This window comes from Xiphophorus hellerii, chromosome 13 (assembly GCF_003331165.1).
Source record: "Xiphophorus hellerii strain 12219 chromosome 13, Xiphophorus_hellerii-4.1, whole genome shotgun sequence".
In the NCBI taxonomy this organism is placed as follows: Eukaryota; Metazoa; Chordata; class Actinopteri; order Cyprinodontiformes; family Poeciliidae; genus Xiphophorus; species Xiphophorus hellerii.
Window position 1 is genome coordinate 11,830,094 of NC_045684.1, and position 26,287 is coordinate 11,856,380.

Genomic DNA, 26,287 nt, shown 5'->3' on the forward strand with positions numbered 1-26,287 from the left:
TTTTTTTTAAAGCCCTCGCAGTCAGCTTTTGCAGCTAAAAAAGGAGAAGCTGGAATACATACCTGGAGAGCATGAATATGGATTGTTTCCTGCTCCAATACATGTTGGTAAGTTAAGATAATCTGCTTTGATATTTAGGTGAAACCTTTTCTTCATGTTGATTCCATGAACATGTATTTATTGTTATAAATCTTAATAAGGAAGTCTACAATGTAGAAAATGCATTTCACAGTTTTTTTTTAATAAAACATTTTTCTTACTTGAACGGAGATAAAAGCTAGAGTGTGATATTTTTAAAAAATGTTGCTATAATTTCCCGGCTATTGTTCTTGTTTTACAGGGAAGTACCTGAGACAAAAGAGGATTGATTTCCAGTTGCCTTATGACATCTTATGGTTGTGGAAACATGATCAGGTGATAAATCTTAAGCAGGACATTTTTAAAGTTTTTTTGTTTTATATACCATTTTAACTAAAATTTCTGTGTTTTTTTGTTTATTTTTTAGCTTTACAAGAGACCCGATGTCCCTCTTTACAAAAAGATCAGATCAAGTGAGTAACTTGATCTCACTTGAGATCAAGTGAGATCAAGTTCTAATCGTATTTGTTCTAATCAAAACTTCCTAGTGCAGTCTTTGACTAGGCCACTGTTAATGTTTGTCAGTGACAAATAAGTATTTTTGTAGAAGTTGCTACAAAAATTTGGAAAAGTTTGGAAAAATGCAGAATCTAAAGTGATTTTCAGGTCTAAATACGTGTAGAAAAGACTTATTCACAGTTCTGTCTTTTTCTCTATCTCTAATTCATGCTCTCTGTCTGATGTAAATTTCTGACAAATATTTTGTTCTATATAAAAAGAAAGTGAGCAGTAAATAATCAGTGCTAGAAAACCTTTGAATTGTGGCATAAAAAATGTGTGGGTACCATTAAGACCTGTAACTACCATGTTTATGTGTCACAGATGTGTATGTAGATGTGAAGCCTCTCTATGGGTACGAAATGACTACTTGCAACTGCAGAGCTCCAGAGACGTCAACGGAAAAAGGATGCCTGGATGATTGCTTGAATAGGTACAGAAACCTAACGACAAAGGTTGTTGAGTAATAGTTGGTCTATGAACAGAATTCCAAAATAATACGCAACACGCCGCTAATAAAAATCTAATTCTGATTTTTCCAGGATGAGCTTTGCAGAGTGCTCCCCCAGTGCCTGTCCTTGCAGCGATCAGTGTGACAACCAGCACATCCAGAGACACGAGTGGGTCCAGTGTCTGGAGCGTTTCCGTGCCGAGGGAAAAGGCTGGGGAATCCGCACTAAAGAGTCTCTCCGAGCCGGTCAGTTCATCATCGAATACCTGGGGGAAGTGGTCAGTGAGCAGGAGTTCAGGTGAGACCGTCGGACCATTTTCTGTCGGCTTCTTTTAGTTTAAAGGCGAAACAAGTCCTGTGTTTGAAGCTATTCCGCTTCATGTCTGGTGTGTTTTAGGAACCGAATGATGGAGCAATACCACAACGGCCACTACTGTTTGAACCTTGACAGCGGGATGGTGATTGACAGTTTCCATATGGGCAATGAGGCACGCTTCATAAACCACAGCTGTGAACCCAACTGTGAGATGCAGAAGTGGTGGGTGTTATAATAACTTGAAGCTGGTTCTCTTGAAGCCCTTCTCTGCTATCCTGAAATAAATTTATCCAAGACTTTTCTGGATGAGCTTCTGCTGCAAGGTGTTGGGAGCTGGTTGTTCACCCAAATCTGGTTAATCCTGCTTCCAGTACTTCTGTGCATCTTAAATATTCCAATTCGGTTAAGCTGCTCTAAATGGCCAGTCGAATTAAATTACAAAGAATATTAAGCTGTGGAGATCAAGAAAGATGCATGAGAGAAGCTGGAAGTTGTTACAGCTTTACAGTACAGTATTTGGTTTTCTAAGTGCTCACATCAGTCAGTAATTAGATAGGAAATTGCCCGTTTAGCTAAAAGCTACTTTTTTTCAGGCAATTTAGGACAGATGTGCAGGTTTCTATGTTCTTTAGGAGGCAAACTGACTAAGAAGAAAATAGCAGAAATTGGTGGTATCAGATCCGTACACAAGATTTGATTTAACTATTTTTGAAGGTAACATAGATACTTGATTGTTCTATAAAATGGCGCTACGTGCCTAGAAAATACATAATACTTCCCCTTTAAGAAATCTCAAAAACAATTTCAGACAAAAAGAGCCAATAGGTGAGAGATATGGAATAATTTAGGTTTGAAGCATTAAACAACAAGATTCATACATGAAGTTCATCCATCATTTGTTATTTTGAAAAGAACAGTAGTGCTGATGTAAAGCTGCACTTTCACTCTTTTAAAGTCAGATCTGTTTTACATTTTAATGATGTCATCACTAAAATTTATGAAGAGCTCAGAGGCAGATGCATCTTTGCAGGTCTGTGGCGGAAATTTTTTGTGAAATTTGCTCTCGAGCATTTAAATGGATCAAAAGTGACTTTATGTCTGGAAAACGTCTGGATTTTGACACAGGCAGATGAACAACTTCAAGGTTTTTATTGCCCCTTCGAAGCTGCTTTTCTACAGCTTTTTCTGTCAGTGTTTGCCTATACAATTTTTCTTAAAAAAACCTAAAACATTGATAAGTTGCGAGAGTGTATACATGGAAACGTTGATCTAGTTTGGATAACTAAAAGCGCGTCTAGCAGGTGTGCCTCTTTGGAAATGAGAAGGCTCTACCTTGAAGCCGCAGGCCTGTAATTTTGTTTGCGGCGGTAATCTGATGAGGTCACCTTGCTTCTCGACACTACGCGGCCACATAAACAGTTTAAGGTCACTTTCTCCCTGTCGAAACAGTTCACCGCTCCTCCAAGAGCCTCTTCATGTTGCATGTCAGAGGCTTGTTTGGACAGCGCCCGAGTGAAACCATCTGAAACATTTGTTATCACCTTTTTTGCCCTTGGAGGATTTGGTTTTTGCCCTCAAACCACGGTGCCCTCTCACAATGTAGGACGCCGGCCTGTGTGGACGAAATGTGGAGCTGAAATAAAAATCCTCTTCAAGGTTGGAGGATGTTCAGCACAAAGCCAGACAAGTCATTCATCTTGCCACAGAAAAGAAATTGTAAGCAACCGGGCCTTAGATACAGCTTTGGTGCTTGAAGACAATGTGCTGAAGCAGCCTTTTCCGCCTGTTGAAGGAATAAATTATTAAGCGCCTGGCAAACAGAATAATGGGCTTTGTTCTTTAAGGAATAGTAAAGCTGGGACACAGCTTTCGTTTGGACAGGAGAAAAACGGGAGTGAAACTATAAAGACCCTTCAGTCCCAGTCTAGCTGTCAGTATGACATTTTTATTAAAGCTTAGACTCCTGGAATAAGGATATCTAAATTTGTTTTCCATCAATCTTTGGTAAACTTTGATGTTCATCCTTCACAGCGCAATATAACCACTAATAAAAGACTATAATAACCAGAAATTATTGCTTTAAAATGTTCATATATTGTATTTTTGCTTAGATTACCATTTTTATCAAGTAATGGCGCTGTTTTTAAAGCAGCATTCTGCATTTAACAGCAGAATTAATTACAGAAGCTTTAAATAAAAAACTTTAGTTACAGATGCTCTGATCAGGCTAGCTTTCCCGGCTGATGCCATTTCTTTCTTTTTTTCTTGGAGGTCTGATCTGTCAATTCAGATGTTGACCATATACTTTTGGTTTTTTTAGTATTAAATGGACTACATTATGCAAAAAAAAAAAAAAAAATCTTTATTTTCTTATTTTTATTAAGCTCCAAATAGATCCATCCGTGCTCAAACTGTTGTTAAAGTATATAAAAACTGAAAATGGTGGAAATTCGTAGTTTTTATATATTCGAATAATATAAAAAAAAGGAAACTTTTTCAGAGCTAGTCATATGAAAATTGGAGCATCTCTAATTTTAAAACTGAAATACAAATATACACAACCTTAACTTCCAAACCGATCGTATTTAAATTCATGCTTGTTTGATAATGCAACATCTTTCAAATACATTTTTATAATGTTTCAAAAAAGGCAAATTTACAGGTTTTTATGCATTTATGTAAGAAACCACTTTGTCTTGTTTTTCAGGTCGGTGAACGGGGTTTACAGAATCGGTCTCTTTGCTCTGAAGGACATCCACAGCGGCACTGAACTCACCTACGACTACAACTTCCATTCCTTCAACACTGAGGAACAGGTGAAACATTGGCTAACTTTTTCACCTCTTTACACACGTGTGATTCTTCTTTTTTTTTTGTCTGTAATTCTCATCTCATCCCACGAGTTTGTAAATTATTAATAGTGACAAGGGAAGCAGGTCATACAAAACAGATTCAAGTTTAAGTTTAGCTCAGAAAACTGAGATAAGCTAAGTAGTGTTTATTTATTTACATAATCTGAGATTAAACTTGGTTTACCCTTCCAATAGAAAAGCAAAAAAGAAATACATAGCAACGAGTTACTTATGTCTGGTCAGTAGGTGCATTTGCTTGTCTTCAAATTTCCTTTCTAGTTTTAAAAAGATATTTTTCTGCTCCTTCCTCCTTAGCAGAACAAACTTACCTGGACTAAATACTAATTATAATTTTCTTCCCACTTTGTTTCTCCTCTTTTCTCTGCAGCAAGTCTGCAAGTGCGGCTCGGAGAGCTGCCGGGGCATCATCGGAGGGAAGAGCCAGCGCATCAACGGCCTCCCGGGAAAAACAGGAGGCGCTAGGAGACTGGGCCGACTCAAGGAGAAGAGGAAGTCAAAACACCAACTCAAAAAGAGAGTGAGTGGTCCAAGTAATGCTTTTGTTAAAGAAAAATTCATCTAAGAATTTTTTGGATTGCTTATTTTCAGTGCTACCTGTTGACATCTTTTCATCTAAGTTAGGATTTGGGGGGAAACCGTGATCTTGAACACTTCTACATTTAGAAATGTCTTACTAGATGCAAAATTTCGTCTTCATGGCTTACAAATGATCTGTGTAGCTCACAATGTTTCTAGAAAGTATCACAGAATGCCTGAAAAGGGTTTTCTTCTTACTTAATTGGTTGTGTTTAAGATATGGTCTTAAATTAGGTTTTCTTTAACTTCAGGAGGAAGAGTCCAGTGACAGCAACAAGTTTTATCCACATCTCATGAAGCCCATGTCTAACAGAGAGAGGTAAGAGTTTCCTTAAAGTCTAGTTTCAAATTCTGTGACTACTATATGTTATATTAGTAGACTTTTGTATTCAGCTTTTATTGTAATAGAGATGTATGTCTTAATCTGCATTTTACAAATGATCTCCACTTGCATTAAAGGGGATTTTACTATGGCTAGTACTTTCTCTGTTATTACTTCCTTATTAAGCAGATCAGTTTCTAAAAAGTATCATTTGATACTTGATTAGATAAAATCATTATCAGTTACGTGTTACTGCAGCAGCAATGATGCCTGTCGTACATTAGCACCATGTAGAGCTACAATCAGTTAAAAGCTAAACTTTTATACTCACTATCTTTTTCTCTCCTGCCATGATCAGAAACTTTGTGCTGAAGCACAGCGTGTTTCTCCTGCGAAACTGGGAGAAGATGAGAGAGAAACAAGAGCTTCAGAAGAGAGAGGGAGAAAGAGAACGGGATCCCAGCAGCATCTCGATGTACGCTCGCTGGGGAGGTGTTATCCGAGACGATGGCAACATCAAGTCAGGTTAGTTAACAGGCAGAGAGTTCTGGAGTGAAACAATCCAAACAAACACTAAAGATTGGTATTGATTTTATTTTCCTGCTGCCTAACCTGAACTGTTTCTAACACGCATCTGTTCTTTTTCTAGATGTGTTCCTGACCCAGTTCTCAGCTCTGCAGACGTCGCGGTCGGTTCGGACTCGGAGACTCGCTGCCGCTGAAGAAAACACAGAAGTGACGCGCACCGCGCGTCTGGCGCACATCTTCAAAGAGATCTGTGACATGATCACCAGCTACAAAGGTCAGTGGAGGGAAACGCCATAATTTATTTTGCTTTTTCACCAACTTCACACTCATAACATACAGACCACTGGCATATTGTACCAAATTATCTACCTAATAAACACTAATTTAACTCAAATATGAGATGTTGACCTCAAACTTGAGTTTGTCATGATACAAAAGTTTGAAGCTCATTACTGACTCTGTTTTTGACATTGAGGGGAAAGTAAGACTTTGGTTTGTTTTTGTTTAATGACAAGCAGAATAACAAAATCAAAAACTAGTAGGACTATTTTTATTGTCTTAATTAAGCATTTTGGGTAGCACTTCCTGCTGGAAGTGTTCATGTTCTTGATGGAAGTATTAACCATTAATTTAGTAGAATAAATATTTGCCGGTTTCTTAACAGTGTAAACAAGAATCCAATCTATGTAAACTTTCCAGATGTGCAGCAGTCCTGTTAAACATGTGTGCTTCTATGGATTTTTGGATCATATTTTCTTTGCTGATCAGAGTCAACAGGGCAGTTTATGAAGTATAAAATGTGTGGTACATGTGATGTTCTCCTATTAGCTATGGCTATTAGCTGCAAAAGAGAGAAGTAATGGGGCAATCAGCTAGTTGGTAACAATTAACCCGGTAAAGTTAAGATATGTAGTCCTGCATGTAGATATGTAGTCCAACTATGTTGACCTTTTCTAATTCCTCATAAATAACATTGTTGATCTCTTGGACACTACTGTGAGTTTGTGGTGCCTCTAAACTTTAGAAGCACTCTGCTGTCGCACAGCTTGCATACGAGCTAATGGACTCCCTTTAGAGGGGGAAATGAGTTTGCCAGTTTGGGAAGATAAAGACAACTTGTTCTTTTATCAAATTTGTCACCTTAAATGTCTTGAATTGTTTTAGTTATGAAAAATCCACGTCAGCGTCTGCACAAATGTTGGAGAAATGTTTTCATCTTTTGTCCCGTAATGGTTCAAATTAAGCAGTTAATAAAATGATTTCCTTGTCATTTCAGACTCATCGGGACAAATCCTTGCTGCTCCGCTGGTGAACCTGCCATCCAGGAAGAGGTAAAACTCTGTTTTTCTATCAGCATTGTCACTTCTGTGTTTGTGTACAGCACCCACACAGTGTAACAGTTTTATCTTTCGCCACGCATTTGAGCCGTGAAAGCGTGTGTGTCCAGTATTGATGGCTATCAGCTGGTGTCAAAACAGAAACAGCACTTGTACTAAAGCTGCTCTAGCGGCTCAGTGAGTGCCAGCATGGATTCATACGCTTGTTTTGTTGTAATCAGAGGCAAGGACTTTTAACTGGAGACTAATGCCTTTGTGTTTGTGTGCCAACAGGAACAGCCAGTACTATGAGAAGGTGTCCGACCCTCTGGACCTGAGCACCATCGAGAAGCAAATCCTCACCGGCCATTATAAGACGGTGGAAGCGTTCGACACAGACATGCTCAAAGTGTTTCGCAACGCTGAGGTAAGCTGGTTTGCCTCCATTACCGAGTCTCGGCTTTTTCCATTTCAGTCTTAAATGCTGTTGTGGAAAAAATAATCACACTAGGCTGCACAGTTTTTATTATATGTAAAGTGTTTGTTGCATTGTTCTTGACTTAAAACCAAGTTTGTACAAATAAGTCTGTAAGGCTTAATTTAAAAAAATCTCAGGCGCCTGCGTGTGCATTTAGTCTTCATCAGGCACAGCTTATTCAATCCGATCTCGCTGGATTAGAAATCAAAATGATTGTTCAGCTCCACCCAGCCTTTTGTAATCAGCCAATAGTTTATTTTATTTCCTGCCTTTCTCATTCACACAGCACTTGAACTGGATTTTTAGTTCTTGCTTTCTGATATTCAAGCCCAATCTGCAGGCCCCTTTGATTTCCTTCTCTATAGCTGAACTGTTTAAATAAGGGCCACTTAAAAAGCTCTTGAGGTCGATTAGTCTTTGAGTCACAGGAGTTTGAACTGGGTGTATAAATTAGGATCACCTCTTCTCATCGAGGGTTTTTTTTTCTTTGTGGAGTGAATTTTCTTTACACTTTGTGCTGAGGGGAGCTTTTGGGTTTTTAGGTGAAAATTCACATAGTTTGGAATAGATTTGTCGATTCCTGTTATCTTAGTCGTGCAAATCATTCATGACGGATCTGGAAGCAAAAGAAATGAAAGCCTTTACTAAGGTCTGAATGAAAGAGGATTAGGACCAACAAAAAAAATTATTAAAATTCAGGGTTTTTTTCCTCAGAATTTAAATTCTGTGTCGAACTCAAAATCCAAATAAATAACTAAATATTCTTAAGGTGTATGTCAATTATGTTGTTAGTATATGAAAATAATCACATAACTGTTTGGTAACAGTCCTTTGATAAAGGATTTGTAAACCTGGACTTTATCCACACTGATGGAAGCCTGTCCCAAATTAATTTGGTAGATTTGAGTCTTAATACTAGATTTGCCTGATGATAAACAATTTAAACAATTCTGATTCACAGAATAAAAAGTCAGAATTCTGAGACTAACGTCTGGTGGGGGTTTTTTTCTTCCTCTGACCCCAATCCTCTTCCCTACATAGCCGTTGGAGCCAATATATTTGTGTTTTTTTGTTGTTGTTTCTTATAATTACATTTCCTTTTATTAATATGTAAAGCACCGGGCTTTTTTCTCTCTGAAGAAATATTACGGCAGGAAGTCCTCGGTGGGCCGGGATGTGTGCCGGCTGAGGAAAGCTTACTACAGCGCCCGGAACGAAGCCGCCGTCCAGATCGACGAGATCGTGGGCGAGACCGCCAGCGAGGCCGACAGCTCGGACTCGCTGGAGCGCGACCACGTTCACCATCACGGAGGGGGGTCAGGGTCGCATGACAAGGACGACGACGTCATCCGTTGCATCTGCGGGATGTACAAAGATGAAGGAGTGATGATCCAATGTGAAAAGTGCATGGTTAGTAAATGAAAAGCAGCTGGAAAAATGCTCCATTAAGAGAAAGTTGAGATGTTTTAGTCTCGATTTGTCTCTATTGTGAATAATGCTTTTTTATTTCGGAAATATAAAAATAATTCTTGGTCACACCAGAAACAAATGTGATTGTTTGAAACAGCAGCAGCTGGCTGCTAAGATGCTTCAGACTGTTTGTTTTTTTGTTTTGTTTTCTTGTAATGAAAGGTGTGGCAGCATTGTGATTGCATGCGTCTGGAGACCGAAGTGGAGCACTACCTGTGTGAGCAGTGTGACCCTCGACCTGTAGACAGAGTATGTCTCTCTCTTTTACAGATTTATTTATTTGATATCTCCTTTTTTGTGCCGGTTTTATTGCTTCCTTCTTATGCTGCATGTGTTGTTGTGACAACAGGAGGTTCCCATGATCCCCCAGCCCAGCTATGCTCAGGCTGGCTCCATCTACTACATATGTCTCCTTAGAGATGACCTGCTGTTACACCAAGGTATGGAAACAGAAGAACTAACAATCCAGAGCTCATTTTGCTTATGACTCATCTCTGTAAATCGTATGTTTAAAACATTTTACACATGTTGTATTTGAAGTTTAAACCAGGGTTAAGTTATGAAGCATTTTCCCAAGCTTTCATGAAGCAGCAAATGTAAAAATGTGGCTTTTATGAGACTTTCTTTTGACCCCAATTTAATGTTTCAAGTGCCGGTTTTATTGTGGTAGAACTCTAATAGCCAACATCACCTTGAATGCACCATTTCTCAGTGAGGCTGCAGAAGTCTTCAAACAGAGATGCACATTTACCTGTGTCCTTAATTAGGCTACATTCACACATCTTAATTACCAGTAAATGTAACAAAATCTGCTCTTTATTTCCTTTTTTTTGTGCCCTTATCTAACTTTTTCATGGTAGTCTGAATGGTCCGATTCCAATCTTTTCACCCCCAAAAAATCCAATTTGTGCCTCTTCTATGTGTGGAACTTATTCAGATACATATCCGATTATTTAAGAATAATCGGATACGTTTATTTATTTTTTTTCTAATTCTTTATTTTCGAAACATTCAAAAGCTTGATTCCACCTCAAGGTCACAGTTCCAGTCTGTGATCAATTACACAATTCTTTCTCTTTACCATTTCCATTTACAACAACAAAATATAACAAAACAAAAACAACACAGAGAGGGAACAAAGGGGTGCTATTTTGAAAAGATGTTACTTTTATTTACATAACCATAAGAAAATTATATAGCAAACAGACACTTCCTGAAAGATGAACCCTCTCTTTTTACTAATTCTTATCAATCCAATATTCCTGCATATTGTGTTTGGTTGGCGTTTGGGCCATAGGATAGTGAGTCCTTTTACATTTTGTCCGGCTTTTACGTCATTGATGTGAGACTTTGTCATAATTCTGCATCAGGAAAAGCCAGACACTGTAAATCTGGATGCAAACAATGGCTGAGATTTATAATTATGAAATTATGAAAGAAGTGAAGCTCATCACATCGCAATCCCATCACTGCTGGCTCTGACTACACATACTAGACTTACATACAGAAACTGTAGTCAATACTCCACAAAATGTCATTGCTATTTGTTGTGCTATTTTTTACTATTAGCTTCCTTCTTGTTGTTATGATCCTGTGACGACGTAAACGTCTCCATCCATTAGAGCTTCTGTAAACAATGCGCTGCTGTGTGACGTCAGCATTCTTCTGTGCATTCGGGTCGCTTTGGGGACGTAAACCGTTCACACAGAAATCTCATTGTGGTTCTGTTTACTTGGCAGTATGAATAACCACAAAAATAATTCAATTTCAGCAAAAAAAATTAACTTGAGCCTGAAAACTGACAGTGCCAGGCCTTTTGTTTGTAATGTGATGCGTTTGTTGTGAGCAGGTGACTGTGTGTACCTGATGAGAGACAGCCGGCGCAGTCCTGAAGGCCAACCCGTCCGGCAGTCTTACCGTCTTCTGTCCCACATCAACCGAGAGAAACTCGACATCTTCCGGATCGAGAAACTGTGGAAGAACGAAAAGTAAGTTCACATTCGTAATGAAGCGATGTTCTGTGAAATACATTAAACTAATTGTATTGCTCTGTTGATCCACGCAAACTCTGAAGGGGCGAGCGCTTTGCTTTTGGTCATCACTACTTCCGTCCACATGAGACGCACCATTCCCCGTCGCGGCGTTTCTATCAGAATGAATTGTTCCGCATGCCGCTGTACGAGATCATCCCCCTGGAGGCGGTGGTGGCGACATGCTGTGTCCTCGATCTTTACACCTACTGCAAAGGTAAAGGGAAAACACAAATTTAGATGACTAAACTACAAAGATAAGTGCATGTTTTTTCTATTTCTAAATGTGTCATTAGGAAGCAGGATCGAGCTGGGGTTAGACTTTCCCCTAATCATAGAAATTATACACTAACACAAAGCTCATTCCTCCCGTAGGCAGGCCAAAAGGCGTGAAGGACCAAGATGTGTACATCTGCGATTATCGCCTGGACAAATCAGCCCACCTGTTCTACAAGATCCATCGGAACCGCTACCCCGTCTGCACCAAGCCGTACGCCTTCAACCACTTCCCCAAGCGGCTCGCGCCCAAAAGAGACTTCTCGGTGAGACTCAGACGTTTGGTGCTGTTTTTTCTGGGATCTGCTTCTGTTTTAAAAACAGTGACAAAGTACTCTCATTATTTATGTGGCCTGCAGCAAACGCCTCGCTTAGTGTTTGGGCTAACCAGAAACAAATGAGGCAAACCACATTGTTTTTATTGCAACCTGAGGGGAAACCACAGTGAGATACACATTTCATTGCTGTTTGCTTGTTCAGGGAGGATGCAAAGCTAGAGGCAATTTAAATACGGTAATAAGCAGGAGCTTTCTGTTACAAAGACGGTGTAATTTGTAACGTAATTGTATGGACTTAGCGTCTTTGTCAGGAAATTTAAATTGGTCTATTAGTTACGGTTTGTACGAGTGCTTGAAGTCCTTGAAAATACTTCTGTTTGGTGTTTTCAAGCTTTGGAAAGTGCTTGTTTTTCAGGTGAAATCCTTGAAAGTGCTTCATTTTCAAACTGCACATTTTGGTAATAAAATGCAATCTAACGTTTGATGAAAAGCCTAAATTTGGAAAACTTTATTTACAGTTGAATCCAGATATTTTTATATGCACATTTTTTTCTCACTGTCTGAAGTTAAATCAAACTAAACTTCTCTTGTTTTAGGTCAGTTAGAATTGCCAAAATAATTTAGATTTGCTAAATGGGAGAAAACGTTGAGAGCATGTTTTTTCTCTTGATTTTCTTTGTGTATTGTGTTTAAGTGTCCGATTTGAGCAGGAAGGTCATTTACCTTAAATGGATTTGCTTGGATTGTTTCAATGAAAAGAATATTTATTATTCCTAATGAGTCAATGACTTATTGATCATCTCATATTTTATGCTTTAACAAAAATTATTAAAATTGGTGATTTTTTTTGTTGTTTAATTAGTATTTTGTAATCAGGACAGTGAAGTGTAAAGTATGTGTGAGAAAAAAATTAAAAACATAAAATGTTGCTATATTTTAGTTTACTTTGTCCATGCTGTAGAATGTAGAATACTATTACAAAAACATTATTAATAACAGTAATAAGGTATAATAGTGTATTAAAATGGTAATTTTTTTAGTTCATTTGTATTGTTTTTATCTCCATAGTTGGGTGCTGGAAAAATTTACTGCTTGAATTTTGCTGTGGGAAAAGTGTACGAACACTTAGTTTTTCATATCTTATCCATCTAAATCTAAAAGAGAGACTTATCTGTGTGAATATTGTTTTGATGTTTACGTGCCTCCAGCCTCATTATGTTCCTGACAACTATAAGAGGAACGGAGGCCGGTCTGCCTGGAAAAGCGAACGAACCAAAGAAGCGGCTGGCTGCGAGGACGACGGCTCCTCCTGCGACCGCGGCGACGACTTCCCCCACAGGGCCGAGGACGGACGGTCGGTAGAGGACGACATGGACATGGTGCCGGAGGAACCTGAACACATTCCAGCCAAACCAAGACAAAAGGAAAGGGCGAGACCAGGAGGTGAGGAGGAAGATGAGGAGGAGGAGGAAGGGCTGGAGGCCGGGGTGCGGAAAGAGATCGGGGAGAGTTCTGAAGACCGGATAGGGGAGATGCTCGAACTCCCTTTGTCTTCGGCCTCCTCGCCTCTCCACCACCCGGCGCTGAGCCGGAGGGAGGCTCAAAGGGAACGGCTCAACAAGATTCTACTGGACCTGCTGCACAGAGCGCCCAGCAAGAACGGTGAGGGACCGGGAGCAAAGCAGGGGGGTAGGTCAACAGATACATGGCTGCTCGCTCATGCATTCACACACACTGAGGAGAAATTACTTCTACACATACTTCTCTTAAAGTATGAAAAACGTGAAGGATTCTCCTTCAGGTTTTTCATACTTTAAGAGAATTTAACCAACATTTTCAGTTCCTATTTGTTGATAATTTATTTAATAAATACACACATGAGCTCAACAACGAATATATTTATTGTTTTTAATGTTATTGATGTTATTCAACCATTGGATTAGTGTAAAGTGCTATTATACCTATTCAGTTTTCCCAGGTGTTTCATGAACACCTGATCACTCATTTAAAGAACAAATCCTTCTATAGAAATGTGAACTGCAGATACTGACATTAGCGTTGGGGACGTCTGTGTTTGCTGCTACAGGTTTTACATTGAGATGCTATTTTAGGTTTGAGTAGCTTCAGTGATACACTTTCTCTTTCTTGCGCAACTTGCACACAGTAGTCTTTTCCAGCGTCTTATCAGATTGTTTTTTGAAGCAAAAATTAATCCCCAGCAGCTTCGTTGTTCATCGATGTTGTTTGAACCACCTTTCCCTGTGTTTCGAGCTGGAAGTCGATCAGCTTTGCACAGTCTGAAATGTTTGCACATTCTCATTTGGAAAAAAAAAAAGAAAAGCTGAAGCTCAGTGAGATTTTAGAGAGACATTAATTTTCTCCATTGCATTTTGATCTGTACGTCTCCCTAACACATAAATATGATTTGATCTTAAAGATTTCGGTGTAGCTTCGGCTGAACGTTAAGAGTTGTTGTGTTTCTGGAATGTGAACTTAAGCCAGGTTTTCTTGCCCTTTATTTTTCTCCCATTTACTGTATCCAACCTCCCATCTTCTGCTAAAAAAAACAAAAAAAAAAACAATTCCCACAGCATGATGCCTCCAGCACCATGTTTCACTGTGGATATGGTATGTTCAGAGCAGTGATGTCAGTAACGCGTTACTGACATCGGACCACTTTTTTCAGTAACGAGTAATCTAACGCGTTGCTATTTCATATCCAGTAGTCAGACTACAGTTATCAAAATCATTTTTGCGTTACTGTGCATTACTATTTTCTTTTGGGATTTAATTTTATTTCCTCTACGCGTCTTGTCGAGTGATCGCCGTTTTTATGCGACAGTATCGGCAGCGACAGAAATGTAAACAATGGAGGGAATAGGGAGATGCGCATTTTGTTGGTAGAAAAACAGAAACTACTTTGAGTTTCTGTCGCCAAGTTCGATTATTATAAGTGGCTGTGGGCTTTTTTTTTTTTTTAAAGTCGCTAGCGAATTTAATGAGTCGCGGGTTGCGCTTTTTGGGCTCGTTTTTGAACGTGAAGTTGCTCATTTGGGCTTGGAAATAAGCAGACATAAACCCCAGAATGTGTCTGACCTCCAGTTAGTTTTAGTCAGGCTCTCCCTGTCCATCATTTCCCGGATGATCCGTCCCGCTGTGTCTGTGTTAATGTCAAGTTAATATATTACCTGTGAATTACGCCGAGCTATCCAGAACATTGGAAACATCGACACTAATATGAACAGCGCAATAAACGTGAAAACAGCCACGAATGAACGAGTCCGTAAAGTTGTGCAACTAAACGCCATTATAATTATTAATGTTAAGATAAGTGTCACAAATCTGTGCAGCAGCCATCTGATTGTGGAGCCGCAGGAGGAGCGCTGTGCTCTGCGCTCTGACACCAAACGCAGGGCCGTAACCCACAACCTGGAGGCTGAGAGGGGTAGGGGGGTTAAAATCCTTCTTAGAGTTTTCCAGACAATAGTGGACCACACAAAAACATGCACAAATTACTAACGTTTTTTCTTTTGTACTGAAACCATTAAAAATTCTCCCCTTCACTTCAACCTTATAAGTGACACATTGTTGATGTTACTATTATAAAATAGCTTACAATTAAGTATTGGCAAAGATCAATGTAGTTTTCACAGCGTTGTTGTTAGCAGCTGCTGAAATTAACTAAAAAAGTTACTTTTAATGTAACTTAGTTACTTTCCAAGTCAAGTAGTCGGTAATCTAACTGAGTTACTTTTTCAAGGAGTAATCAGTAATCGATTAAAGTTACTTTTTCAAAGTAACTATGCCATCACTGGGTCAGAGTGATGTTACTTGCCAAACATGCCACTTTGGACATTGCCCATATCTTTGATTATTTGTTTATGTTTCAAAAGTTGATGTAATCTGTTGCCAGGTTGTTTTATGAAAAACTGAGCCAATTTACTGTGGTTTTTAGCTGCATTGTTGAAGTCTTATGTAAAAAGGCCTAAAGGTTAAATTATGACAATAACTAACTGTAAAATAGATTTGAACCAAGTCTGGTTAGTAAAGGAGGATGTAAATCATAGGTACGTCAATTACTTCCCCAATTACAACAGAATATGAGCACTTCTTTAATTTAAAAATTTTTTTCTAAAAACCTCCTAACTTTTCTTCTTTCTCCTCCCCTCTAGCTATTGATGTCACCTATCTCCTCGAGGAAGGAGCAGGACGGCGGTTACGGCGAAGGACGCTCGGATTTGCAGATTTTGTCGTCAGAAAGTAACAATTTTGACGTGCCTGTTAAACGCACGCCACCTTTCGCTGCTGTGAAAAGAAGCCAGGTAGCGAAGAGACGGCAAAGAAGGGAAATTGAGCATTGTTGCCTATCTTACCTTTATGGATCACAAAGCATCCAGCGGTGTTGCATCTTCAGAGTTGACCTCTTCCAAGACAGTGACCTCAGCTCTGAGACGGTGGATGAGGTGCAGAAGTTCTGACTTGAAGGAAGTTCCACCTTAAAGTGGAGAACCGGCCCGGTCTTCTTATTTAAGTATATCATGCAAAACTTTTTAGTTTATTTTATTGAACATAGGAAAAACAACCCATGCACTTAAATGCATCGAACATTAGAAATCATGGGTTGATGGATATTGCTTGCCAGCATTGGAAAACAAAACGGTTGGTACTGAACAGAGGGACAGGAAGCGTTTTTTTCATAAATTTCCTCGCGAATCCTGAATTATTGTTCTTCGTCATGAGTTCTCGCTGCAATGATGAAAATGTAAAAGATGAGAGAGAAAACTGGCTTATAGGAGAACATGTAAAGTTGAGCGGTGTGCTCTGATGCTGCGCTTTAGAAAGAGAGAACAAGGGTGGAAAACTGCACTTTTGGTACCTTGGATATTGTGAAGCCCTGTGTAATGTATCCGCCATGAAAATACACTAGCACTCTCACAGTATTGTCTGCAACCTGACAAAAGCAAGTTTAAAAACATAGATTTTTCTTTTCCTGTTTTAATTTTTTTCCTCAAAGTAGCTCATTTAGAAGCAGAAGAGACCTGTGGCGTGGCTTTAGAATTGAGTTTGCGCTTATGTCAAAGTGTCTTGTTATTATTTTTAACTCAGCCGTGAGGCAGTCAGCTTCGCCGCGTCCCCTGTTCCTTTTATTTTTTAAGAAGCAAAACGATTCACCAGCTTAAATCGGGCAGCGACGGGAGGAGGGAGGGCGCCGGCTTTAACTAACGCCTTACACAGCCGCCACCGTCTCCCACTGCCTTGTGTGCAAGAGTGTGTGTCTGCCAGATTTTGTGAAATTATACCTTTTCAAAAAGAAAACGTGAAAAAAAAAAAAATTAAGGGCTCGATGGCAATTAACAGTTTTAAGAAAACAATACTTAACATGAAATGTATCGTGATGGTCATATTTTCTTATATTCTGTGAGATGGGCGGGGCAGTGGATACTGTATATTTGGAGCAAGGAATGACTTGCAACTTTTTTTTTTTTTTGTCTTTGGACTGATTGCCATGGAGAATGTTTGTTTAAAAAAAAAAAAAAAGACGACGTATTTGATGTGATTTCCTTTTTCCCTGCAATGTCCCGGTGCGGCAAGCTGAAAGAAATGATGAGAACAGGAAGGAGGAAGAGAACAGGAAGCTGTACAGTGCCAAGTTGTGTAAATATACACTCTTTACATTAAGAAGTGTCTCCAAAAGCAATATCTTGAAAATGGATTTCGTTTATTATTGTACTGTACAGGACTCAGCCCTAAATGTATTATTATTATTGTTATTATTATATTATTATTATAATTTCTTCAGTATGTATTACTATAATGACACTTAAGCTCTGAGGAATATGTTTTTTTGTAATGTCCAGAAATTCTCACCATAACAGTCCTGATGACCTGAAATTTAAGCTGAGTTGTTTGGTTTTTTTTGCCTATAAATTAAGTCCACCTGTAAAGTGCATGAGCAAGAATGTCAGAAGGCGTAGGGATGCGACAGTGACTCTGCAACGACACCTTTCGTCACTGAATTTTGTTAATAATATAACTTTTTTAAGGAGGAATCTTCTCCTTGTTTTTTTGCTGCAAAGTGTTGAACACTAAAAAAACAAACCAACATAAAAATGTTAAGATATTTTTAAACACTGACAGGAAAACAAAAAGAAAAGCTGTCAGAAACGATATCATGCTATTATAAATATATATAAATATATATAAATATATTTTTTGTTTTTCTTTCAAATAGGAAAACGGTTCCGTTTTGTGATAGCGGTCATTGTATGATGCTTGTACTTGTATTTGTGTGTTTTGTGTGATCCGTTTAGTTATTTTTAGACAATCACAAAATAAGATGCAAGCATTGTAAATGGCAGACTGACGGACATTTTGTGATGTGTACAGTTTGTCAAAACAACAAAAAAAAAAAAGAGAAAAAACTTCTTCCACTCGTTCAAAGTTTGTAATTACGATTCTTAAGTCATGGAAAAAAAATGCTGTTGGTTTTTACTTTTTTGTTTTATATTTGTTTTTTTTTGTTTGTTTGGTTTTTTTTTTTTTAATAAAAAGCACTACATTATTGTGAATACATTTGGTGTCTGATGTTGTGGTTTTCAACCAGAAAAAGGTGAAACAAGGATGAGACTCTGCAGGCTGGAAAAACCGTCTGAATTGCTATGATGTGGGGAAAAAAGTGATCTGCGGAATATTTAAATCTCGACAACTGTAAAATATCTGCCATGAATTAAGGAGGACGTTTTGTATTTACGATTTAAAAAAGGTCGGTAAAGGACTGAGAACCTTGGATATACTTGAGTAAGGGATTGTTGCAAGATAAATGCATAGGAACCCTGGAAAGAATATATTTATTTATTGGCTCCTTGTCCTCTCTCAACATGTCCTGGTGTACAAAATGCTAGCTCAGATTAAGTGTTTAAGACCAGAAATGTCACAATTCAGTACATCAATAAGGTTTTAAATAAATATTTATTTTAAATCAACTTGAAAAAGCATGTGATAAATAAATGCATGTGATGACTATAGTGTGTAAATGAGTAATTATATTTAAAATGTTTGTAAAATAGTTCATTAAAATTGTTAAAAGCAAATTCATTTTATAAAATGCTACGTTTATTTTGTGATATACTGTAGAACAAAAAATATAAAATTAACTACTGTAACATTTCTATGTAGTTTAGTGAAATTTAAATATTATAGAGTTATTTATTACAATATTATTAAAATAACATAACCTTAAACAACATGAGGCTAATTGTCATTTCGTTAAAAATCGCAAGTAATTTAAGAGAAAAATTAACATAAAGGTAAAAATGGCAAGTTCAGCAAATGTAAGTCTCGCGATAGGACCCGAGAGCCTGGTTGCCCCGGTAACGAGGCGACTCCCAGGTTTTACTCGGTTTTTAGATAAATTTAACGGTTTTACACAGAGAGTTCGGGTCAGTTCAACAAGTCAATAATGTCCAGAAAAAAACAGCCAAAGGACAAAGTAGTCCAAGAGGTCGAGGAACCGCCGAAAGTCACAGGTTGGCCAAATAATGTCTGAGTGATTTAGTCATTACTCGACAAGCTAACATTATGCTATTAAAACTGTCTCTTAGTTTAAATAATCTGTATGCTTTGTAAGAAAATGACCTATATATCTTCATCACATGTTGCGGTAGTAATTTACAGCTCTAACTCTTTAGTCGTGTAAATATATTACATTTTTTGCAAACTGGACCAAAAATCTTTCTACTTGTTCCACAGATACAAAAAAAGAGCAGCAACCTCCTGAGCCATTACCAGCGCAGACCTTTGGTAAGCCATGACGTTATTATTTTGAAGGTTGTTCAGTCACTGACTAATAATTACCCCATCCTACAGATGATTATCACTGCACAGGAAATGTGGAGGTTGACTTCCCTATGCTTTGTTCTCTTCTAAATATGAAGGAAGTCCCACCTGTCATACGTCAACTCCCACCCGCTATTGAGTCTGAAGTCACATTTAAAGGTAAGAAAGTACTGAGCTGCTTCTGTTCTGGACAGAAAACAAAACACCAAAGTGTTATTATTAATCCTCAGACGTTTCCACATTTTGCCCGTGTGTTTTATTGGGAACTTTTATTTAAAACCATCAGTTTCCTTCCCCTTTATTATCAAGCTCTACTTGGCGTTGATCTATACCATGTAAGCCCAATAAAAACTAAATTCAAAATGTAGATATCGCTAACAACACTAATTGTGCAGAATGTGTGCGTGTGTAGTGAAATGTCATTTTTAAGCTGCTGTTTTCTGATGATCAACATAATTTCACCTACAGAAGATGAAGATTTAAAGCCGGCTGCCTTACCTTTCAGGAGTACTCCATGTTTATGCATTGAGCTGGAAAATGATGACCCCAATTGTACCAGGAAGATTAAGATTTCTGGTAAGAATTAAACATTCAAGGGACCTCAGGATCATAAACCTACTTTAAGTACTCATGCACTTACTAATTGCATGAGTTTACTTCTCTTGTTTAAGTATTCTGATTAATTATGGCGATAAAAATGCTTAAATAGACTTCTAATTTAATTTAGGTTTATGTAATTTGCTGAAGCTTTGACAATAAACCCTATTTCCATTCACTGTGGCTCTAAGTGACCAACTCTTATGGTATATAATAGACTATTTTAAACCAAGACAACTATGAGTGACCTCTCAAGGTATATATCATGTCTTACACTCATATAACCACATTATCTTGCAGTAAACTATAAGTGACATACAAATAACTTTATGCCACCAGTCCTCAATGTAATCATAAAGCATCCCTGGTGCAGAGTTCTAAGTTGTCTGCAACTCACTTATTTGTAGTATTAGCAAAAAGTATTTAAGCTAAAATGACTGGACATACTTTTATTATGTTATTGAATTAATAACGTAGTATGCAGTATTATACATTAGGCTCCTCCTAATGTATAATACTGTTAAAAGCATCACAGTAGCATAACTGAAGTGATTTCTTTTGTTTATAAAAGTAAAAAAAAACAAAGACAACAAAGCCACATATACTGAGGGCATATTTTGTAAGTAGAAAGAACCACTGGCTAAAACGAAAAGGATGAAGATGTTTTTCATACTCTTTAAGCTGTTTCACCTTTTATCAAAGTCAGTCTCAGTGTTTATTGTAGAACACTGAGATACCAACTAAAACTTGTGTGATTTTAAAAAAAAGTGGAAGATTTTTTTTTGTTACAAATAAAAAGTTTGAACCTCAGTCAATTTGTTGAAAAATCACCTTTTGTTGGAATGACTGCTGCAAGTTTTTAGAGGTGTGTCACTTGTATAGACTGTCCATTTTCCATTCGTATGTGAAGAAAACTTCTTGTTATAGGGGAAATAATCTGCCAGTAGAACTAGTACGTTTTACCAATATTCAAGAATTCTTAACTTAAAACATGCAGAGAAATTACTTTTGAGTTAGTTTTGCTTTATTTCTAGAGTAATGAGAAACTGGACGAATACTTGGTGAGATTTTGTGTTTTTGCAGTGTGGGTTCTGCAGACTGCAGTAACTATTGTCCAATTCATCCTGAATGTGCAGGATGGAAGGTGAACTATAAGATCTTCAAAGCCGTACTGAAGATGCTCCCATCCATAACCACCCTACAGTGTATTCAGTGAGTAATGAGCAGGTACAGAGGGGAGCCGAGCCCCTGCTGGCTGCTTGTTGGTTGGTAGCGTAACGTTGTCCACTGTGCTGCAGCTTCTGGCAGGCCGCTCTGTCAGATCCAATGGTAATCTCCCTCACAAACACGTCTCTGGGCTCCAACCTTAGGTGAGAGCATTCGGTGACACCGAAACTGTGCAACATTGTTTTAATTTGCAGCTCCCAGGAGACAAGTCAGAAATAGTTGTGGATTTGCAAGTGAATTTGCTCTGAAATATGCAGGATTACTGATCCATCTTGTTAACTCTGCCTTGTGGTAGAGCTGTGACACTGGAGGGTAATCCGCTTCTACAGCATAGCTTCCACCTTCTGCTCACTGAAGACAGCAAGTGAGTCACACACACAAGATCCAGCCACTAACAACCCGTGCTTTTGCATAAATACGTCCAAATTCACGTCACGTCTCTTTGGTCAAGCCTCATCCACTTGTCACTGCGGAATAATCGGATCGGAGAAGAGGGGGCTCGTCTGATAGGTTTGGCTCTCTCGACCTGTAAATCTGCTAACAAGAACCTCCTGTCACTCAACCTGGCATTCAACAATGTTGGGGATGCAGGTGCCACACATATTGCGCAGGTATAATCTAGAGCTGATCCACATTCTCTGTGGATGTTCCCATCAGAGCTGCTGATGTGTTTTCCACCTTGTTTTCCCTCCCAGGGCCTGAGGCTGAATAATACTTTAGTCATTCTATCGCTGGCTAACAATAACATCGGAGACGCAGGAGCTGCCCATCTGGCTATGGTATCTGTTTACCTTAAAGACATTAAATGCCAGATAATGCATTTAACTCGCAGTTAAGATGTTCTTAATCATATTCGGCTTACTGGATTAGATATTACACGATTTAATAACCCTCCAGCACTAAGCATTTCCATTTTTAGACACTCGGGGAGTTAACTCTACAACATGAGGAGATTGTGGAAAGAAGAAGGATGATGCTGCACAAAATACAGGTTGGAAGTTTTGACAGCTACATTAACACACATGACTACATTTTGTAAGACCTTAATCAAATCTTTTATTTCTCTGTTTATGGAAAAAATGTAGGATTTTTAAACATTTGAATTAATTATGATCAGAAGTACTGTTCAAAAAGTTGTAAACGTTTGTATTTCTAAAATATTCAGGCTTCTTACGATTAAAGTGCACACATTGTTCCGCTCTGAATAACTCAAGTTTCATCACAACTGCAAAGTTTAATTTATTTTCATTTTATGATAGAGCAACAGAAAAACATCTGAAAAGTGTGTTCTGCATTTTTAGTCACCCCCTTTACTCAGTACTTTGTTGAGCCACATTTTCTACAATTACAGCTGCAGATATTTTGAAGCTTTCACCAGTTTTGCACATCTAAAAATGAAATATTTACTCATTCCTTTTTGCCTGGCTGCACACGCAGCATCTTTAAACATCATTTTTCATGTCAGTCACAGATTTTTACTGATTTACTTTGACTGGACAGTCAGTACTATTATAAAATCATGTATTTCATTAGCTCAACTCAATAAGTGAAAAGCACTCTCTTAATTCCACAAAGAATGATGTTTTCAGTTAATTATGATTAATTTCTTTAAAATACTGCATTTAGGATTAGATTAATACATCAGACCAATTAAAAAACTGTTTAATACAGAAGTATGGCCTTTATAGGAAGTATTTATAACACCTGCTAAGATGTAGTTATTTTGAAAAAGGCACTTTTAATCTGACAAACAAGCCTCATCTGAATGCAGATTGTAGTTTTCTGAATATGACCCTTCCTTGCACTTGAAATGTAACAGCTTAACTAATATTACACCAAAGCAGTGCGTTGTGAAAGCTGCAATCAATTTATTGTATCTCAACACCTAGCCTTGCTTTAATCTTCTCCATATCTTCACCTCTGACCTTTCCGCTGGACTCCTTGGACTTACATGATGCCGTTTGCTCTCTAATGTTCTCTAACCAACCTGAGGCCTTCTGATGTGCTGATTCTCTGCTTTTTGAATTTCTTGCAGTCTTCTCTCAGGGCGGATCTGGAGCAAACAGCTGGCGGCCATCTTTCTGCCATACACAGCGCTTCAAGCAAAGGGGAGTCCAAGAGCTCAAACAAAAAAAGGGTAATATATAAATATTATAAGACTGAAAGCAAATGTTCACGTAGCCACCATAATTTAAAATCATCTAATACTTTGCCAATATATAAATCAGATTAAAGCTGCAAAAAAAGATGAAAAAACAGCCGATACCAAAGTCAAGAAGGGTAATCATCACTGATATGTTTCACCAGTTCCTCAGCTGCACTGTTTGGTTTCTCATAGCTGTCTTTTCAAATCTTCCCCAGGCTCAGATGGAAAGAGACCTCTAAGCAGAAATGTGAAATCTGGAGGCAAAGAAAAGATGTCGTCTCCTCAAGAGGTGCTTGAAACACTTCACCGCATCTAAACATATTTTGACAATTTACAAGTTATTGTTCTCCTACACCGTTGTTTCTTTTTCCTTCAGGATAAATCAAGTTGTAACCTGATTGAGGTTTGGCAGTTGCAATATCTCTGTATAGCAACACTTTAGCTAATGGACCTGAGTGGAATTTGCCGTCTTTGTCTTCAGAATCAGGGAGAAGCTCCGGAGACAGGAAACCCCCTGCTGGTGCTGTCTGTGCATCGCAGGGACGGCGTGCTCTACATGCCTGGAAACACAACGCTCACCTCGCTCAATCTAGCAGGTCAGGTACAAAAATGTTCACATCCCAACATATTTATTAATATTTACAGAGAGGGCAGTTTTACTCTGATTATCTGAATGTTTGTTAATATAGAGTTTTTAAAGCTCCTACTCTGTGTTTAATATGTATTTCATAATTCGGTATTTGCAAAATTAGATTTTTATATATAAAAAGGAAGTTTTGAGCTTCTATTTTTCTAAGGATTTGTGATGCCTTACAAATGTATATTTGTTTATGTAGGGAACAAAATTACAGAGAAGACTCTGCCTCTGTTCCTGGCATCTCTGGAAAGACAGGAGGATGTGGGAGGAAACTTGCAGCGTCTCGTTCTGCAGGTTTGTTTTACATCTATTTGAGGGGCTGACTCTGTGTTTGCCTGTGCATAAATCTCAATAGAGCAACTAAACACAGCTTAATGGGAAATTTAACATTTCTAAACATTTCTCCAAAGACTGCTACCCATCTGCAGCAGTCTTTGGAGAAGAGGCAGAACACACTCTTAAGCTGGTCAACTTGGGGACATACAACCATACACACACACACACACACTGAACCTAACATGGCTATATTTGGACTGTGGGAGGAAGCTGGAGTACCTGGAGAAACTGCTATGCACTGCGAGAACATGCACAGACACTTCTTGCTGCAAGGTAACAGTTCTGACAACTGCTACACTTTGTTTATTTTACAAAACAGTGTTAAAGAAAATAAAAACTTTCTTTAAATTGGTTATTTTCAATGTGGGTGATTGTTTCTTTCTGCCCAGTTTTTTCAGTTGTACACAAAATTAGTTTTTATTTATCTTTGCTCTTCCAGTCAATTGGAATAATATTACATAGCATACAAGTAAATCAAACCGTATTTGATTTTTTTTTTTATGATATGTGAACATTTCATCAAAGCACAATAGTTAAATAAACTTTTTCCAAAATAGTTTGCATCCTGTGGTTGTAAAATTGAGGTACAAAGTGGTGAGGAGACAAAATGACAGAGGTTCAACATTTACTCTTTATGTCCTTTTTTTGAGTGTTTCTCAGTAAAATTACTGAATAATTTTAGGACATTATTTACTAAAATATATGTTTAACTCCACCAGGTAGTATGTACTGCAAAGCCAAGCAATTTAATTAATTAATTACCTTAATATAAAATATTAAGGTAATTAATTAATTAATGTAAATGTAAATGTATTTACATTTTTTAAATGTATTAACCAGTAATGTTTTGTCACTTAACTTCTTTAATGTAATTCATATTTATGTCTAAAAGTCTTCCTGCTCTTGGTGCCACATCCACTTTAATTGCTATATATTCCTCTGAATTAATATTGCAGTGGATTGCTTTTGTTGTTTCAGATTTTTCAGCTGCAGCGTCCTACTTAATTCTGACAACTTATCTTTATTTTAGCAACCAACATTCACGACTATGTGAATGCGTATTTGTTATGATTTTGATGTCTTTCTCTCATGCACAGAGAAACCTCTTCCCTGCAGACGCTGAGTGTTACATAAAGATAAAAGAAATGAAGGCCCTGGCAGATCCTCTGGTCGAACAGATCTCTGGACCAACGGAAGAGGAGGTGAAGGAAACGTAGTGCTCAACAAATCTGATAAAGAAATAAATGTTACAGTACTACTTTTCTCCGAGTTTATTTTTACAATGCAAAAGATGAGGAAGAAAGATTAAACATTTTATTCTGGGAAAGGCCTTTGAGCAGTAACTTTGAATTATTTAGAACAATTCAAAAGCAGTAGAATAGAACATCAGTAGTAGTGTCACTTTATCATGGTCTGTAGTGAAATTTTCCTTGCAGTCAGGTGAAAAAACACAAATTCTCTGGGATAACATCAGTACAGAAATCAATTAGAAAACGATCAGACAAAAATGACAATCACACCCAATCACATTTTAAATTTATCTAAACAATAGCTTGAGTAATAGGGTTTTTCACAACTCAAATACAAGTACGAATACTGCATGAATTACATTAGAATTCTCTGATAAAAGTCTACTCATTCATTCAGACTGCTCAGTCAAAGTCCAGATCTAAATCTAACTGAGAAAATTTGCCAAAACTTGGAAGTATTTACACATTCTCTATCCAATTTGAATAACTTCATATTTGAGTAAACATTCAAGTACTATTGTAAATAAAATTTAACTGTTATTTTATAAATAGGGAAAACAATGTATTTTTCATTGTTTTTGCATGAATTGGACTTGTAACTGGAGATCTAAAGGAAAGAATAAAACAACGCAACACAAATTATTTTTCTTCTCTTAATGTTATCCTTGTTTTAATCAACAAAAAACCTGCATATCTAGATCCAACGAA

General features: G+C 37.8%; 2 protein-coding genes across 5 annotated transcripts in view; both read left to right on the forward strand.

Moving 5' to 3' along the window:
• The window catches only part of ash1l (ash1 (absent, small, or homeotic)-like (Drosophila)), a 37,595-nt gene extending 19,593 nt beyond the window's left edge, over positions 1–18,002 (forward strand). For 2 of the 3 annotated variants that reach the window (XM_032580027.1, XM_032580028.1), the window contains 21 exons: positions 13–107; positions 341–414; positions 506–551; positions 961–1,069; positions 1,179–1,385; positions 1,485–1,625; positions 4,111–4,219; positions 4,644–4,793; positions 5,104–5,171; positions 5,533–5,699; positions 5,824–5,976; positions 6,979–7,033; positions 7,313–7,445; positions 8,637–8,906; positions 9,129–9,215; positions 9,316–9,406; positions 10,816–10,954; positions 11,041–11,213; positions 11,372–11,538; positions 12,759–13,239; positions 15,723–18,002. In XM_032580027.1, coding sequence (XP_032435918.1) covers positions 13–107; positions 341–414; positions 506–551; positions 961–1,069; positions 1,179–1,385; positions 1,485–1,625; positions 4,111–4,219; positions 4,644–4,793; positions 5,104–5,171; positions 5,533–5,699; positions 5,824–5,976; positions 6,979–7,033; positions 7,313–7,445; positions 8,637–8,906; positions 9,129–9,215; positions 9,316–9,406; positions 10,816–10,954; positions 11,041–11,213; positions 11,372–11,538; positions 12,759–13,239; positions 15,723–15,814 — 3,007 coding nt within the window. In that variant the 3' untranslated portion in view covers positions 15,815–18,002. The remainder of the gene's footprint in view (positions 1–12; positions 108–340; positions 415–505; positions 552–960; positions 1,070–1,178; positions 1,386–1,484; positions 1,626–4,110; positions 4,220–4,643; positions 4,794–5,103; positions 5,172–5,532; positions 5,700–5,823; positions 5,977–6,978; positions 7,034–7,312; positions 7,446–8,636; positions 8,907–9,128; positions 9,216–9,315; positions 9,407–10,815; positions 10,955–11,040; positions 11,214–11,371; positions 11,539–12,758; positions 13,240–15,722) is intronic. The other variant, XM_032580029.1, reaches the window with a different exon arrangement.
• An 890-nt stretch (positions 18,003–18,892) lies between these two features.
• Positions 18,893–25,592, forward strand: lrrc71 (leucine rich repeat containing 71). Of its 2 annotated transcripts, XM_032580771.1 has the most exons (17): positions 18,893–19,076; positions 19,300–19,350; positions 19,417–19,545; positions 19,855–19,962; positions 21,120–21,195; positions 21,282–21,353; positions 21,506–21,574; positions 21,662–21,821; positions 21,906–21,989; positions 22,130–22,201; positions 23,246–23,347; positions 23,439–23,490; positions 23,572–23,645; positions 23,733–23,759; positions 23,838–23,952; positions 24,193–24,287; positions 25,427–25,592. In XM_032580771.1, the coding sequence occupies exons 1-17, from the start codon at positions 19,010–19,012 to the stop codon at positions 25,544–25,546; spliced, it is 1,473 nt and encodes a 490-aa protein (XP_032436662.1). In that variant the 5' UTR covers positions 18,893–19,009; the 3' UTR covers positions 25,547–25,592. The 2 variants fall into 2 exon arrangements, with proteins under 2 accessions (XP_032436662.1, XP_032436664.1); XM_032580773.1 differs by lacking the exon at positions 21,282–21,353.
• The last annotated feature ends 695 nt before the right edge of the window (positions 25,593–26,287 follow it).

Coding starts and splice junctions, on each gene's coding strand:
- lrrc71 (XM_032580771.1), top strand. CDS start 19,010: ATGTCCAGAAAAAAACAGCCAAAGGACAAAGTAGTCCAAGAGGTCGAG. Junction 23,348..23,438: donor AGAGCTCAAACAAAAAAAGG/GTAATATATAAA, acceptor TATATAAATCAG/ATTAAAGCTGCAAAAAAAGA. Junction 23,953..24,192: donor CACCTCGCTCAATCTAGCAG/GTCAGGTACAAA, acceptor TTGTTTATGTAG/GGAACAAAATTACAGAGAAG.